The following is a 12979-nucleotide window of genomic DNA, read 5'->3' on the forward strand; positions in this document are numbered from 1 at the left end:
CCAAAGTCTGAGTCTGAATCTGAGTCTGTTTTAACTGCCTTGCCATGTTCCCAGCCAACTCCTTGACCCTTGAGTTTTTTGTCAGGGTATGACTGCTTGTAGTAGAGAATACTTTGTTCCAAGCTTGAGGGGATGTGCTATTGTTTTCAGAGCTATTTCTAATGCAGCCAGCTCTGCTACACCAGCGGTCTTCCTCCCCCAAGAACTACCAACCGGGATCACGACTCAGATCTAGGCATGCTCTGCACTCCTGCTCTGATCTGCCACTTAATTCCTCCTACCAGGTGGGCCTGGGGCCAGAAGCAACTGCAGCTGTAGTTCTATAGCTGCACCACCCCTGTTGCCCCCTGGGGCAGTGGCGAAACCGCCAACTCTTTTTACTCTGTCCCCTGAAGCTTTTCCCACTAACCTTCTCTGTTGTCTTTGGAGTTTGTGGTTTGAGAAGTCTGGTAACTGCCACAGCTCACTGATTCAGGGCACTAGGGCCTGTTTTGCCCAGCTGCCGGTCTAGTTGGTCCACTGCCCATGCTGGGCTCTGCTCCACTCTGCTTCCAGCTCCGTGCGTGATAGACCTTACCCAGGGACCATCCAGGCTGCCCTGGGCTGGAGCCCTGCTTCCCTCTGCTATTTTGCGGCTTCTGCAATTCTAGAATGTGTTCAGAGCCATTTTTTATAGGTTTTTGGAGGGATCTGGAGGGGAGGTCACACATGTCCCTGCTTTCCAGATGCCATCTTGGCTCCACCCCCAACCTTGGACCATGATTGGTGAGCATTCACCTTTTTTTGCCTAGTCTTAGGCCCCTCTTCCTCATCTCCAGCTTTCTTTCCATCTTTGCCATGTTATCATTTGTGTGCTATCACCCCAACTAATTGCTAATTTAATACCCGTGAGCTGTTATATAATGGTAAATAATTTAAAGTACAAAGTGTTATCTGTGCCAAATCACTGCCAGACACTGATCTCTTTTCAGTAATGAAATGTTTGAGATCTGGGACATTTCTTTTGCTTTTTCTTAAAAGTAAATTTTTTTAAAAGTTGATTTTTATTTCCCATTACTTTGGTTTCCTCCCTCCCCTCTATCCAGAGTATCATCCTTTGTAACAAATAATAAAAAAAAGGCAGTACAGCAAAAATAACACTGCATTAGACATATAATGTTCCAAACTCATAGTCCTTTTCTGTAAATAAAGGAGAGAGATGTGTTTTCTCCTTTTTTTTCAGAGCATTTAATCATTATGATTAGAAAACATTCAGTTTCATTATTTGTTCTTTACATTAAAATGGTTGCAGTTACTGTTTATACTGGTTTCCTGGTTCTGCATACTTTTTGCATTAGTTCATATAAGTCTTCCTAGGCATCTCTGATTTTCTTCCTGTTCATCATTTCTTATGGCAATCATATTTCATTATAACCAATACTGCAGTTTGGTCAGCCACTTCCCCATCATTTGGTTCTTTAAAATGAAGTTATTCAATTTTATTAGATTATTAAATATGCAGTTGCATATAAGAAACTAGTGATCTTCCAAATAATACTGTGAGAACATTGTTTAACTGTTGTGAATACTCATTTCGATATTTTTTTCATCAGCAGGTTCATTCTTGGGCTTTGAAGATGTTCACATCAAAGATATGGAATATTGTGCTACACTTGATGGATTTGCTGTTGTGTTTAATGATGGTAGAGTTGGATTCATTACACCAATGTCAAGCAGATTTACTGCTGAGGTATGGCTTATTTATTACATGGAGGCCAAAGCTTATTTTATTTTTATTAATTTTTCCCATTAGGATGAAATTTCTAATCATCTGCTTTTCCCTAATATTTAAAAGAAGTTTTTATTTCATTGTGTATGATTTTAGGCTCAGTGAACCTAGTAAGCATTTTAAGTTATATTATAACTCTACAAATAGCAGGATATTAAATTGTCCACTTATGAATAGTTACTTCTTCCAATAAAATAGAATGGAAAAGGAGGATTTTTGTTGGCTTTAGCTTTGGGAAAGAATTGCAGAAAACTGGTGATTATGAATGTCTATTAAAATATTTATAAAAAAACAGTTAAAATACTTCTACAAAATACTATTGTTTCAGTGAATTTTTTTCTGAGCATTATACAGTTAAGTTCATATTTATATGAAGTAGATATTTAATATCTCTGAATATTTGTGACTAAAGAAATTACGGGCTATTTTTCAATTACCACTCAATCTTAAAAATATAAGGGTGAGAGTGGTACCACATAAGATTGTGGTTATAAATTTTTTTTTATTTTTTTTTTTGAGGGGAGAAGGCAGGGCAATTGGAGTTAAGTGACTTGCCCAAGGTCACACAGCTAGTAAGTGTGTCAAGTGTCTGAGGCTGGATTTGAACTCAGGTCCTCCTGACTCCAGGGCCAGTGCTCTACTCACTGTGCCACCTAGCTGCCCCATGGTTACAAATTATTAAGAAAAAGAATGTGTTCTACAGTGTACCAAATATATCAAACTGTATTGTACTTAATAAATATTTATTGAATAAATGAATATTTTTAAAGTATATAGAACTTTATAGTTATCAGCTGTCTTAAAAATGTTTCAAAATATGTCTAACAGATTCAAGTCTAAACTGTTGACCAAAAGGATGGTTTTAGATATTATTTCATTTTCTGTCATCAGTTAAAGTAATACACTTTTATTATTAAAATGCTTCATATGGTATGTACTAAGCATTTTTTATAAAGTATATTCCTGTCCTTAGGATTAAATGAACTCTGGAAATCTGTCTTCCAGTGCCTCATTATAATTAAACCAGATATACTTAAGTTTTTCGTAATTGTCTAAGAAATTAAGCACTTTTCTCAATTTAGGGTTGTCCTAGCTTTCGTAAATTGCTAGTTAGATGTGGTGTGTGTTGTAGGTGGGGTTAATGTAAGAAAGAACCAAGGTAGATGAACATATATTTTTAAACTAAGGGGGCAGGGGGAAGCAAACATGCATTTATTAAACACCTATTAGGTACTAGACACTGTGCTGAATGCTTTACAAGTATCTCATTTGTTCTTTACAACAACCCTGGGAGGTAAGTGCTATTATTATCCCTATTTTATGTATGAGAAAACTGAGACAAACAGAAGTTACGTGACTTGTCCAGTCACACAGCTGGGAAATGTCTAAGGTCATCTTTGAACTCAGGTTTTCCTGACTCCAGTTCCAGGGCTCTATCCATTGTCTCACTTAGCTGCCTCTAACAAACAATTGAGCTACCTAATATATTTATAAGAAAAAAGGATAATTATATAGCTTTGTAAATGAAGAGGAATATCCCTTGAGAAAGAGTAGGACAAGGAGAATTTATTACCTCTTTTCTAGTTAGAAAAACCTTCACTGAGGCAAAGAGGTTTCAGAGTCTGTGTAAAGAAAAATAATTTATTAGATTGGGGAGGAGATCAAGGGTGGACATTTTAGACCAAAGTCATCAGAAACCTGATAATTGGAATCAAGGGAATATTAGCCCATATGTCTCCACAAGCAGAGGAATAAATCAAGCCACAGAAAGCAGTAAAAGTGAGTGCATGATGGCCAATAAAGGACAGAAGATCTGGTAGAAGATATTGGCTCTTATCAGAGCTACTCTAGGGCCTTTCTGTAAAGGAAGAATAACAGTCAAGATGATGGGTAGAATAGGTAGCTGTAGGAGTCATTTGGAACAGGGGTCGTAGGGGACAGTATTTGAGCTGGAACACTGGAGAGGAAAATATTGTAGGAGAGGAAAATAATTCCAGTGAGATAAGTGGCCTTTTAGAAATAAGTGAAGGTCATTCAGAAGGTGAAATGAAAAAAGAAAGGAGGCAGAGTGTAGTTGACTGACATTGCAAACAAGGAATACTGCTAATTTGAAAATTACTCAGAAGTGTCCTGTTTGGGAGCTCACTGGATGGCATTAACCCTGATCGAGACTCCCTGATTAGTTAATTCTCTTGTGAAACCATAGTTAATTGCTTGGAAGGGCCCTTTAGACATTATTGAGTTTAATCCCTTCGTTTTACAGTTAAGAAAACTGATTTTCAGAAAGGTTAAGTGATTTATCCAAGATAATATTTTATTAGAAACAGACCCCAGGTCTCCTAATTTCTAGCCTCTTGCCATCATAGCACAGTGCGTGTGGACAGTTTGCTTTGAAATGCCTTATAGCCAAGGGTTATGCAGAAGTAAACTAGGAGAAATTTTAAAACGTAATTAATTTTATCATTTGCACACAATTGAACTTGTGCACTTCAGTCTTCAATTCAACAAACATTTATTGAGTGCCTATCACATGCAAGGCATTGTGCTCCAATCCAGGGAACAGAGAGGAAAAATGAAACTCCCTATCCTCAAATCCTGACCCAGAGTTCTTTAGGCAGATCAGAAGTTCATTTGATGCTTCTTTTTTTGTGTGTGTGAAAATTATATATTTGAATACAAATGTAATTTTTAAAATAAAATAAATGTAACACTATATACAGAGATTATAAAACAAACATTAATATAATTATACATAATTATTATAATCATTAATAAAATGCATTAGATGGGCTTGTTTTTTGGTGCTAAGTTTCTCAAAATGTGATGACTTTGACCTTGTTACTCATACCTCTTTTTCAGCTGCTTATTTTTCCTTTAATAATTTGTCCTTCCCGATAAATGACATTCTCAGTTTTTCCCCCTCAAAATTAGAGGGAAAAAAATAAATAAAAAATAAAGCTCTCAATACACACATGCATAGTCTAGTAAAAAACAAATTCCTACATTGGCTGCATCAGAAAATGTGTATTTCTTTCTTCATTTTAAGTTCATTACCTCTCTGTCAGAAGGCAAGTGAATTGTTTCATTCGTCTTCATTCTTTTGGACTTATTTATAAATAATTGTGTTGATCAGTGTGCTAATAAAGTATTTCAAAGTTATTGTTCTCTGTAATGTTATTATTGTATAGATTATTCTCCTAGTTCTTTTCATTTCAATTGTCGTCAGTTCATAAGTCTAACCAGTTAGGTCTAAAATTGACCATCTTATATTTTCTTATGACATGATAATATTCTATTATATGAATATGCCATATTTGTCTATCCATTCACTATTAGGAAGATACCACCTAAGTTTCTTGTTTTGAGCTACCATAAAAAGATCTGCTATAAATATTTTTTTATATGCAGATCGTGTTCCTCTTTCTTTGGTTTGTTTGGAACATAGACTTAGTAATAGTATAGCTAGGTCAAAGGGTATATACACAGTTTAGTAACTTTGGGGGCATAATTTCAAATTGTTTTCCAGAATAGCTGTACCAGTTTACAACTCATAGCATATAGGTTACCTGTTTTCTCACAGCCCCTTCAGCATTTCACATTTTCCTCTTTCATTATCTTTGTCTGTCTAATGGGTGTGAGCCAGAACTTCTCTAATATTTGTGATTAAGAACATTTTTACATATGAATGTTGCTGCTATGGATTACTTTTGAATACTGCCAGTACCTGTCCTTTGATCTTTTCTCCATTGAGGAGAAAGAAATTTGAATTAGTTCTTTAAATATCTTGTTTGTGAGACCCTTATCAGAGAAATTTGAAACCATATTTTTCTAGTTACCTGTTTCCCTTCTAATTTTAATATCAGATTTGTTTATTAAACAAAACTTTTTAGTTTTGTATAGTCAGAGTTCCTCATTTTATCTTATGTGATCCTCTCTATTGCTTGTTTAAGCATGAACTGTTCTACTCTCCAATATCTGAAAAGTATTATATAAATGTTATTATTGTTAAAATAAAGAAAGAAAAGAGAGAGTTCAATCAGATTAGGTATACAAGGAAGGAGGAAAAGCATTTATTTAGTGCCCCCTGTGTGCTAGTCACTGTATGTTAAGGCAGTATTATTTCATTTGATCTTCATAGCAACCTAAGAGGTAGATTCTTCCTTGCTCATAATTTATTCATGTGACCTTTTATGTCTAAATCACATACACATTTGATGATTATTTTGGTGTATGGTGCGAGATGTTGGTCTAAAAATAATTTTTTGTCAGACTAAAGTTCAATTTTTGTAGTAGTTTTGTCAAATAAATGAGTCCTTCCCTTAATAATTTGGAGTTTGGGTTTTACTAAATACTATGCTACTGTAAAATGGGGATAACAGTAGTACCTATCTCCCAACTTATTGTGAGGATCAAATGAAAAAATATTGTCAAGTGTTTAGCATAGTGCCTGGTACATATTAGGTACTTAATAAATGCTTGTTTCCTTCCTTTCTTCCTTGTATATCTAATATTATTGGACTCTCTTTTTTAATAATAGCTGACATTTGTATAGCACCTTAATGTTTGCAAAGCATTTTACAAATATTATTTTATCATCACAACAACCGTGAGAGATAGGTGCTAATATCATCCCCATTTTATGAATCAGGAAACTTAGAGACAGAAATTAAATGACTTGCTCAAAGGAATTTAGCTACTAAGTGTCTGAGACGGAATTTGAACTCAGGTCTTCATTCCATCCTACTGTACCACCTAGCTGACAGTACCAAGTACCAAGATTGTTTTAGTAATATCTAAAGTGTAATGCCATTTAAGATTAATATTCATAGACTCCCTTCCTTTGCTTTTTTCCCCCATTATTCTTGAGATTTTCTATTTTCTAATTTCTCCATGTGAACTTCATTATTATTATTTTTCTTGCTTTAATAAATTTTTTGGTAGTTTGGTACAGCATCGAACAAGTAAATTAATTTAGATGATATTGTCATTTTTATTATATCAGCTCAGCCTATGCATGAGCAATTAGTGTTTCACTGATTATTTAGGTCTGTCTTAATTCTACAGAAGAGTGCTTTATAGTTGCATCTACATATGCTTCCTGGGTGAATCTTGGTAGATACATTTCCAGATACTTCATAGTGTCTTAGTTATTTTGAATAGAATTTCTCTTTCTAGCCCTTCTGCTTGGCTTTGTTGGTAATATATAGAAATATTAATAATTTTATGGATTTATTTTAAATCCTGTAAAAATTTGTTGAAGTTATAGCTTCAGTTAATTTTAGTTGGCTCTCTAGGATTTGCTAAGTACACTATTGTATCATCTGCAAAAAAGTGAAAATTTTGTTTCCTCTTTCCATGTGCTTGTTAACTTCAGTTTCTTATTGCTATAGCTAGCAATATGTTAAATAGTAATGGTGATAATGGGCATCCTTGCTTTACCCTTGGTCTTATTAGAAAGGCCTCTACTTCTTCTCTATTGCAGATGTTTGCTTTTAAAGTTAGATATTACTAAGGAAAGGTACATTGGAGTTTTTAAATGAAAATATGTATTGGATTTTATCAAGAGCCTTTTCAGCTTCTATTCATATGGTTTTAAAATTATTTACATGGTTTATTATACTTATATTATTCCTTATTGAATAAACCCTGCATTACTGGTATAAGTCCAACATAGTGTACAATCTTTCTACATGTCTCTGTAATTTCCTTGCTAATGTTTTATTTAAAAATTTTTGCATTGATGTTCATTAGGGAATATTAGTCTGTACTTTTCTTTTTCTGCATTGTCTCTCCCTGGTTTAGTTACCAAGAACATAGTTGTATCATATAAAGAGATTAGAAGGATGTCTTCATATTTTTTGTAAATAGTTTATATAGTATTGGAATTAATTTTTCTTTGAATATTTGATAGATTTCAGTTGTGAATCCATCTGGTGTTGGAGTTGTGGTGTTTTTTTTTGTTTTTTTTTTTTTAGGAATTCGTTTGTGGCTTGTTCAATTCCTTTTTCTGATACTGAGTTATTTAAATCTATTTCTTCTTTTTCAAAAAAAAAATTAGAGTACCTTATATTTTTCTAAGTATTCATCTGTTTCCTCTGAGTTATGAGTTTTCTTAGCACATAATTGAGCAAAATTGTTTCTGATAATTTCTTTTATTTCCTCTTCAATTGTTTTGAGGTGTTTTTTCCCCCTATGTTTGTTATGAACAGCTTGGTTTTCCTCTATCTTTCAAAACATTTGAAACTGTTTAAAATTGTTTGAACTTTAAAAAAAAAAGTTCCTTGTTTCACCATTTGAATGGTCTTTCTGTTTTCATTTTTATTAATCTTAATTTTCAGGGTTTCTACTTTGTTAATTGGTTGGATATTTTTATTTATTTTTTAATTGCATACAGAATTTGTTGATTTGTTCTTTTTCTCTTTTGTTGACAAAAGCATTTAAAGATTAAAAAAAAATTTCCCCCTAGATCTACTTTAGTCATATCCATAAGTCATATCCATAAGTCATTTTCTTTCATGAAATACCTATTGATTACACATTTGTTTTTTAGCAGGACAGTTTGATGTTGCTATTATTTGTTTTGGCTGAATCTCGCTATTTTATCCAGGCTGGAATTACAGCAGCCACTCATGGGCCCAAATCAATTACTAATAAAGAGGGAAATTTTGACCTGCAGCATTTCTCACCAGGCCTGGTTTGCTTTCAGCCTGCTTGCCCCATATTCCCAGTGGAAGGGGGCTCACTGTATTGGTGCCAGACTTATTGTGAACACTGGTTAGCTTTTAGTCCTACTACAGCTCAGAACTCCCAAGCTCAATTGATCTACTAGCCTCAACGTCACCAGTAGCAGGGATTACAGGTATACACCACCATAACCTACGTGTTCTATAGAATTCTATTTTTCTGTAGTTACTTTTATTACTTGGACTAGCTAGGTGGCACAGTGGATAGAGTACTGGGCCTGAAGTCAGGAAGACAACTTTATGAGTTCAAATCTGGCCTCAGACACTTACTAGCTGTGTGATCCTAGGCAAGTCAGTTAACCCTGTTTTCCTCAGTTTCTCATCTGTAAGATGAGCTGAAGGAAGGTAATGGCAAATCACTCTGATGTCTATGCCCCCCCCAAAAAAAAAATCCAAATGGGGTCACAAAGAGTCAGACATAACTCAAAAATGACTTGACAGCATTTTGATTCTTTGAGTGCCCATTATTGAGTATAATTTATATTGCATTGTGATCAGCAAATGATACATTTAGTATTTCTACTTTTCTGTGTTTTTGATGAGGTCTTTATGATCAAAGATGTGGTCAGTTTTTGCAAAGGTGCTATATACAGCTGAGATATATGATAATTCCTTTGCAAAGATACATCTTTTCTAGCTTTTCCAAAATTATGTTCAGGTCCTTACCTTCTTTCTTATTTTTCTTTTAGTTAGATTTGCTTTGATCTAAAAAGGGTACATGAAGGTTCCCCTCTGTTGTAGTTTCAGTATTTCTTCTTCCAATTAAATTAACTTTTCCTTTAAGTAAATAAATTTTAAAAAGAAAAAATGTGTGTATACATGTATAGATATGGATAGATATGGAGAGAGAAAAAGATAAAATTGATATGCATTAATTATCTCTAATGTTTTTATATGTAATATAATTTCCCTGCTTATCTTTTTATTATGCCTATATTTACTATAGCCTTATCTGAAATTATGATAGCTACCCCTCCTTTTTTGAGTTCAGCAGAAGCATAATAGAGTGTGCTCTAGCTCTTCATTTTACTTCAGTTTATTTTTTATTCTTATGAACAATATATCATATTTTTATATATTAATGTATTGTATGAACAATATATTATAAGGGATAAGGGACAGTTGAAGAGGGCTCTAACAGAGATGGTGGGATAGGTAAGGGAATGGCCATCATCAAAACCAGTGTTGGAAATTAGAATGTGAGTAGGGGATTAAAAGGAAAGGAAGAGTAAAATCCTGGGATCAAAGGCAAGGTTGTAAGAGTTGTAAAGAGAGAGAAAGCAGGTTGTTTCATTTATAAGATCACTAATATCAGGCACGCTCCTTCCCTTTTATCACCAGCTTATTTGTTTTTTTAAACCATCATTTCTTTTTCTTTTTTTTTTATTTGGAGAGGGGAAGGCAGGGCAATTGGAGTTCATTGACTTGCCCAAGGTCACACAGCTAGTAAGTATATCAAGTGTCTGAGGCTGGATTTGAACTCAGATCCTCCTGACTTCAGGGCCAGTGCTCTGTTCATTGCACCACCTAGCCACCCCTCACCTCCTTATTTGTAAAGAGAGGCAGCAAAGAGAGGAAAAGTTACAAGACGGCAAGATAAGGAAAACACAATTAACAGTCATAACTAACACTATGAATGGAATGAACTCATTTGTTTTCTAATCCTGTATTTTCTGTGAGCCCAAGACAAGAGATTGGAACTAATTTTTCTTTGCCACTTATTAAATAGTTGTGTGTGACCTTGAATAAATTACTTGCCTGAGCCTCCTTTTCCTCATCTGCACAATAAAGTGATTTGAACTAGATAGGTGATCTTTAAGGTGCCTTCCAGCTAGCAATCTGTGTTACCTGACAGAATCTCAGTTAAAAGTGTTCTTGAAGGCCATCTCATACAACACATGCCTTATTCTCAATCATCTCTACTTTGTCAGAAGGATAGCATGCTGTGTTCTTCTGGAATCATGGGTGGACATTGCATTGATCAAAGTTGTTGAGTCTTTCAGAGTTGTTTTGCCTTTACAATGCTGTTATGGTAATATAAATTGTTCTCATGGTTCTCACTTCACTCTGCATCATCCCATAAGGCCTTCTCATGTTTCTCTGAAGCCATCCTCATAATTTCTTACAGGACAATAGCATTCCATTATGTGCCATAATTTATTTAGTCATTTCCCAATTAATGGGCACCCTAGTAGTTTCTAGTTCTTTGCCACCACAAAAAGAGCTGCTATGAATAGTTTCATATATGTGAGTCCTTTCCTTCTTTCTTTGATCTCTTTCAGGGTATAGGCTTAATAGTGGTATCAGTGGGTCAAAGAACATGCACAATTTAGTAACTTTTAGGGCATAGTTGCAAATTACTTTCCAGAATGGCTGTACCAGTTCACAGCAATCAACAGCATATTGGTGTTCCTGTTTTCGTGTAGCCCCTCCAGCATTTATTATTTGTCTGTTTTGTCTACCTTCCCAATCTGATGGGTGCCCAGTTGAGATTATGTAACTTATAAATTTATAGTGGACCCAGTCAATTTTGAGATTTTTCTCTAGCTTCAGTCAGCAGCACATGAGAAGGAGCAAAGGCAGTGGATGGTGGGAATAATCCAACGATGAGGCTTGGGAGGGCAAGTCTGGCAATTGGATAAGGAGCTTGAGAGAAGAGAAGTGTACAGTTGAACAGGTTTCCCAAGGGTCAAGATGGGGAAAGGAGCACAGTATAACCAGCACAGGGGTGAAGGCCTGGGAAAGAATTGGGGTGTAGAGCAGCTGAAGATTGTGGTGAAGCCAAAGTACAGGTACCCTAAAACCAAAGTCAAGAATCATATGCATTGGAGATAAGCTCAAGGCCTTAACATAAGATCAGGAGTACAATAAGAACATCAGTTGTCATAACTATCATTTGATATAGTGCTAGAAATTCTAGCTGTATCAGTAAGGAAAAAAGGATTGAGCACATGCAAACAGGCTAAGAGGGAACAAAATTAACACTCTTTTGCTGATAACACGATGACTTAGAGAATCCTGGAGAGTCAACTAAAATCTAAGTAATAAATAACTTCAGCAGAGTAGAAGGGTATAAAACAAACCTACATAAATCATTTGTATTCCGTATATTACCAACAAATCCTGCAGCAGGAAGAGCTAGGAATAGAAATTCCATTTAAAACAACTACAAAATGTATAAGATATTTGGGATTCTGTCTACCAAGACACACATTGGAACTATATGAATACAATTACAAAACATGCAGAAATAAAGGCAGACCTAAATAATTGGAGAAATCTTTACTGCTCTCAAGTAGGCCAAGCTAATATAATAATGATGATAATAGTAACAACAATTCTTTCTACATTAGTTTACTTCTTCAGTGCCATAACAAACTACCAAAGGACTACTTTATGGAGCTAGAAAAAAAATAAAAATTAAATTCATGTGGAGTAGCAAAAGGTCAGGAATATTAAGGGAAATAACAAAAAAAATGGAAAGGAAGGGGTCTAGCAGTACTAGATCTAACTATCCTCCAAACCTGTAATCATCAAAATGATTTGGGACTTGTTAAGAAATAGGTCAATCACAAATTAGGTACACGAAAATACAGAGCCAAATGCACACAGTACCTAAATGTCTTTTATATAGCTGTTTTCATGTTCTTTCCCCATTTGCCTGTGAGCTTCTTGAGAGCAGGGACTGTTTTGTATTTGTATCCCTAGTGCCAGTAATGTAGTTGGTAATTAATAAATTATTGTTGATTTGTAATGCTTATGTTAAGGAAAGGTCTATTTATTTGTATGTTTTTTAGTAGTAGTTTTTTTTTTTAATAGGAATGAGTGCTATATCTTGTCAAAAGCTTTTTCTTTGTATAATTAAATGACTGTATATACATACATATTTTATATATATACATACATACATATGTATTTGTGGTTCTTGTTAAATTTTGCTGGTTGTGTTGATAGCTTTCTTAATAATCAACCAACTCTGCCTTCCTGGTCAGAGTGTAAAATCTTTATTATAAATGGCTACATTCCTTTTTCATTTAACGAGAATTTCATTTAAAATTTTTGTGTAAATATGTGGACAGGATATTGATCTATAATTTTTTGTTGTTCTTTTGACTGTCTCTGATGTTTATGTATCAAGATCCGACCCTCTCTGATATTTTTGTATCAAAGTCTTATTTGTATTATTGAAGGAATTTGTTCAATTTCCTTCTTTTCCTATTTTCCCAGCAGTTTATATAATTGTTTAATTGTTTCACTCATGTCCATCTATTTCATTTAGATTCTAATTGCTACCTCTCCTTTTTTTAGCTCTTATTTAAACTTTATGTGTGTCTTTATATTTCAGATGTTTTTTATAAGCAATTTAATTTTAGATTCTGCTTTCTAAACTATTTTTCAATCCACTTAAGTTTTATGAGTGAGTTCATGGCATTCACATCCACAGTTATTGTTATTAGTTGTGTATTTC

At 34.3% G+C, this 12979-nt stretch overlaps 1 protein-coding gene across 4 annotated transcripts in view; it reads left to right on the top strand.

The window, feature by feature from the left end:
* The window catches only part of RIC1 (RIC1 homolog, RAB6A GEF complex partner 1), a 155042-nt gene that overhangs the window by 78177 nt on the left and 63886 nt on the right, over positions 1-12979 (top strand). For 3 of the 4 annotated variants that reach the window (XM_036737720.1, XM_036737722.1, XM_036737723.1), the window contains one exon: positions 1593-1729. In XM_036737720.1, coding sequence (XP_036593615.1) covers positions 1593-1729 — 137 coding nt within the window. The remainder of the gene's footprint in view (positions 1-1592; positions 1730-12979) is intronic. The other variant, XM_036737721.1, reaches the window with a different exon arrangement.

This window comes from Trichosurus vulpecula, chromosome 9 (genome assembly GCF_011100635.1).
Source record: "Trichosurus vulpecula isolate mTriVul1 chromosome 9, mTriVul1.pri, whole genome shotgun sequence".
In the NCBI taxonomy this organism is placed as follows: Eukaryota; Metazoa; Chordata; class Mammalia; order Diprotodontia; family Phalangeridae; genus Trichosurus; species Trichosurus vulpecula.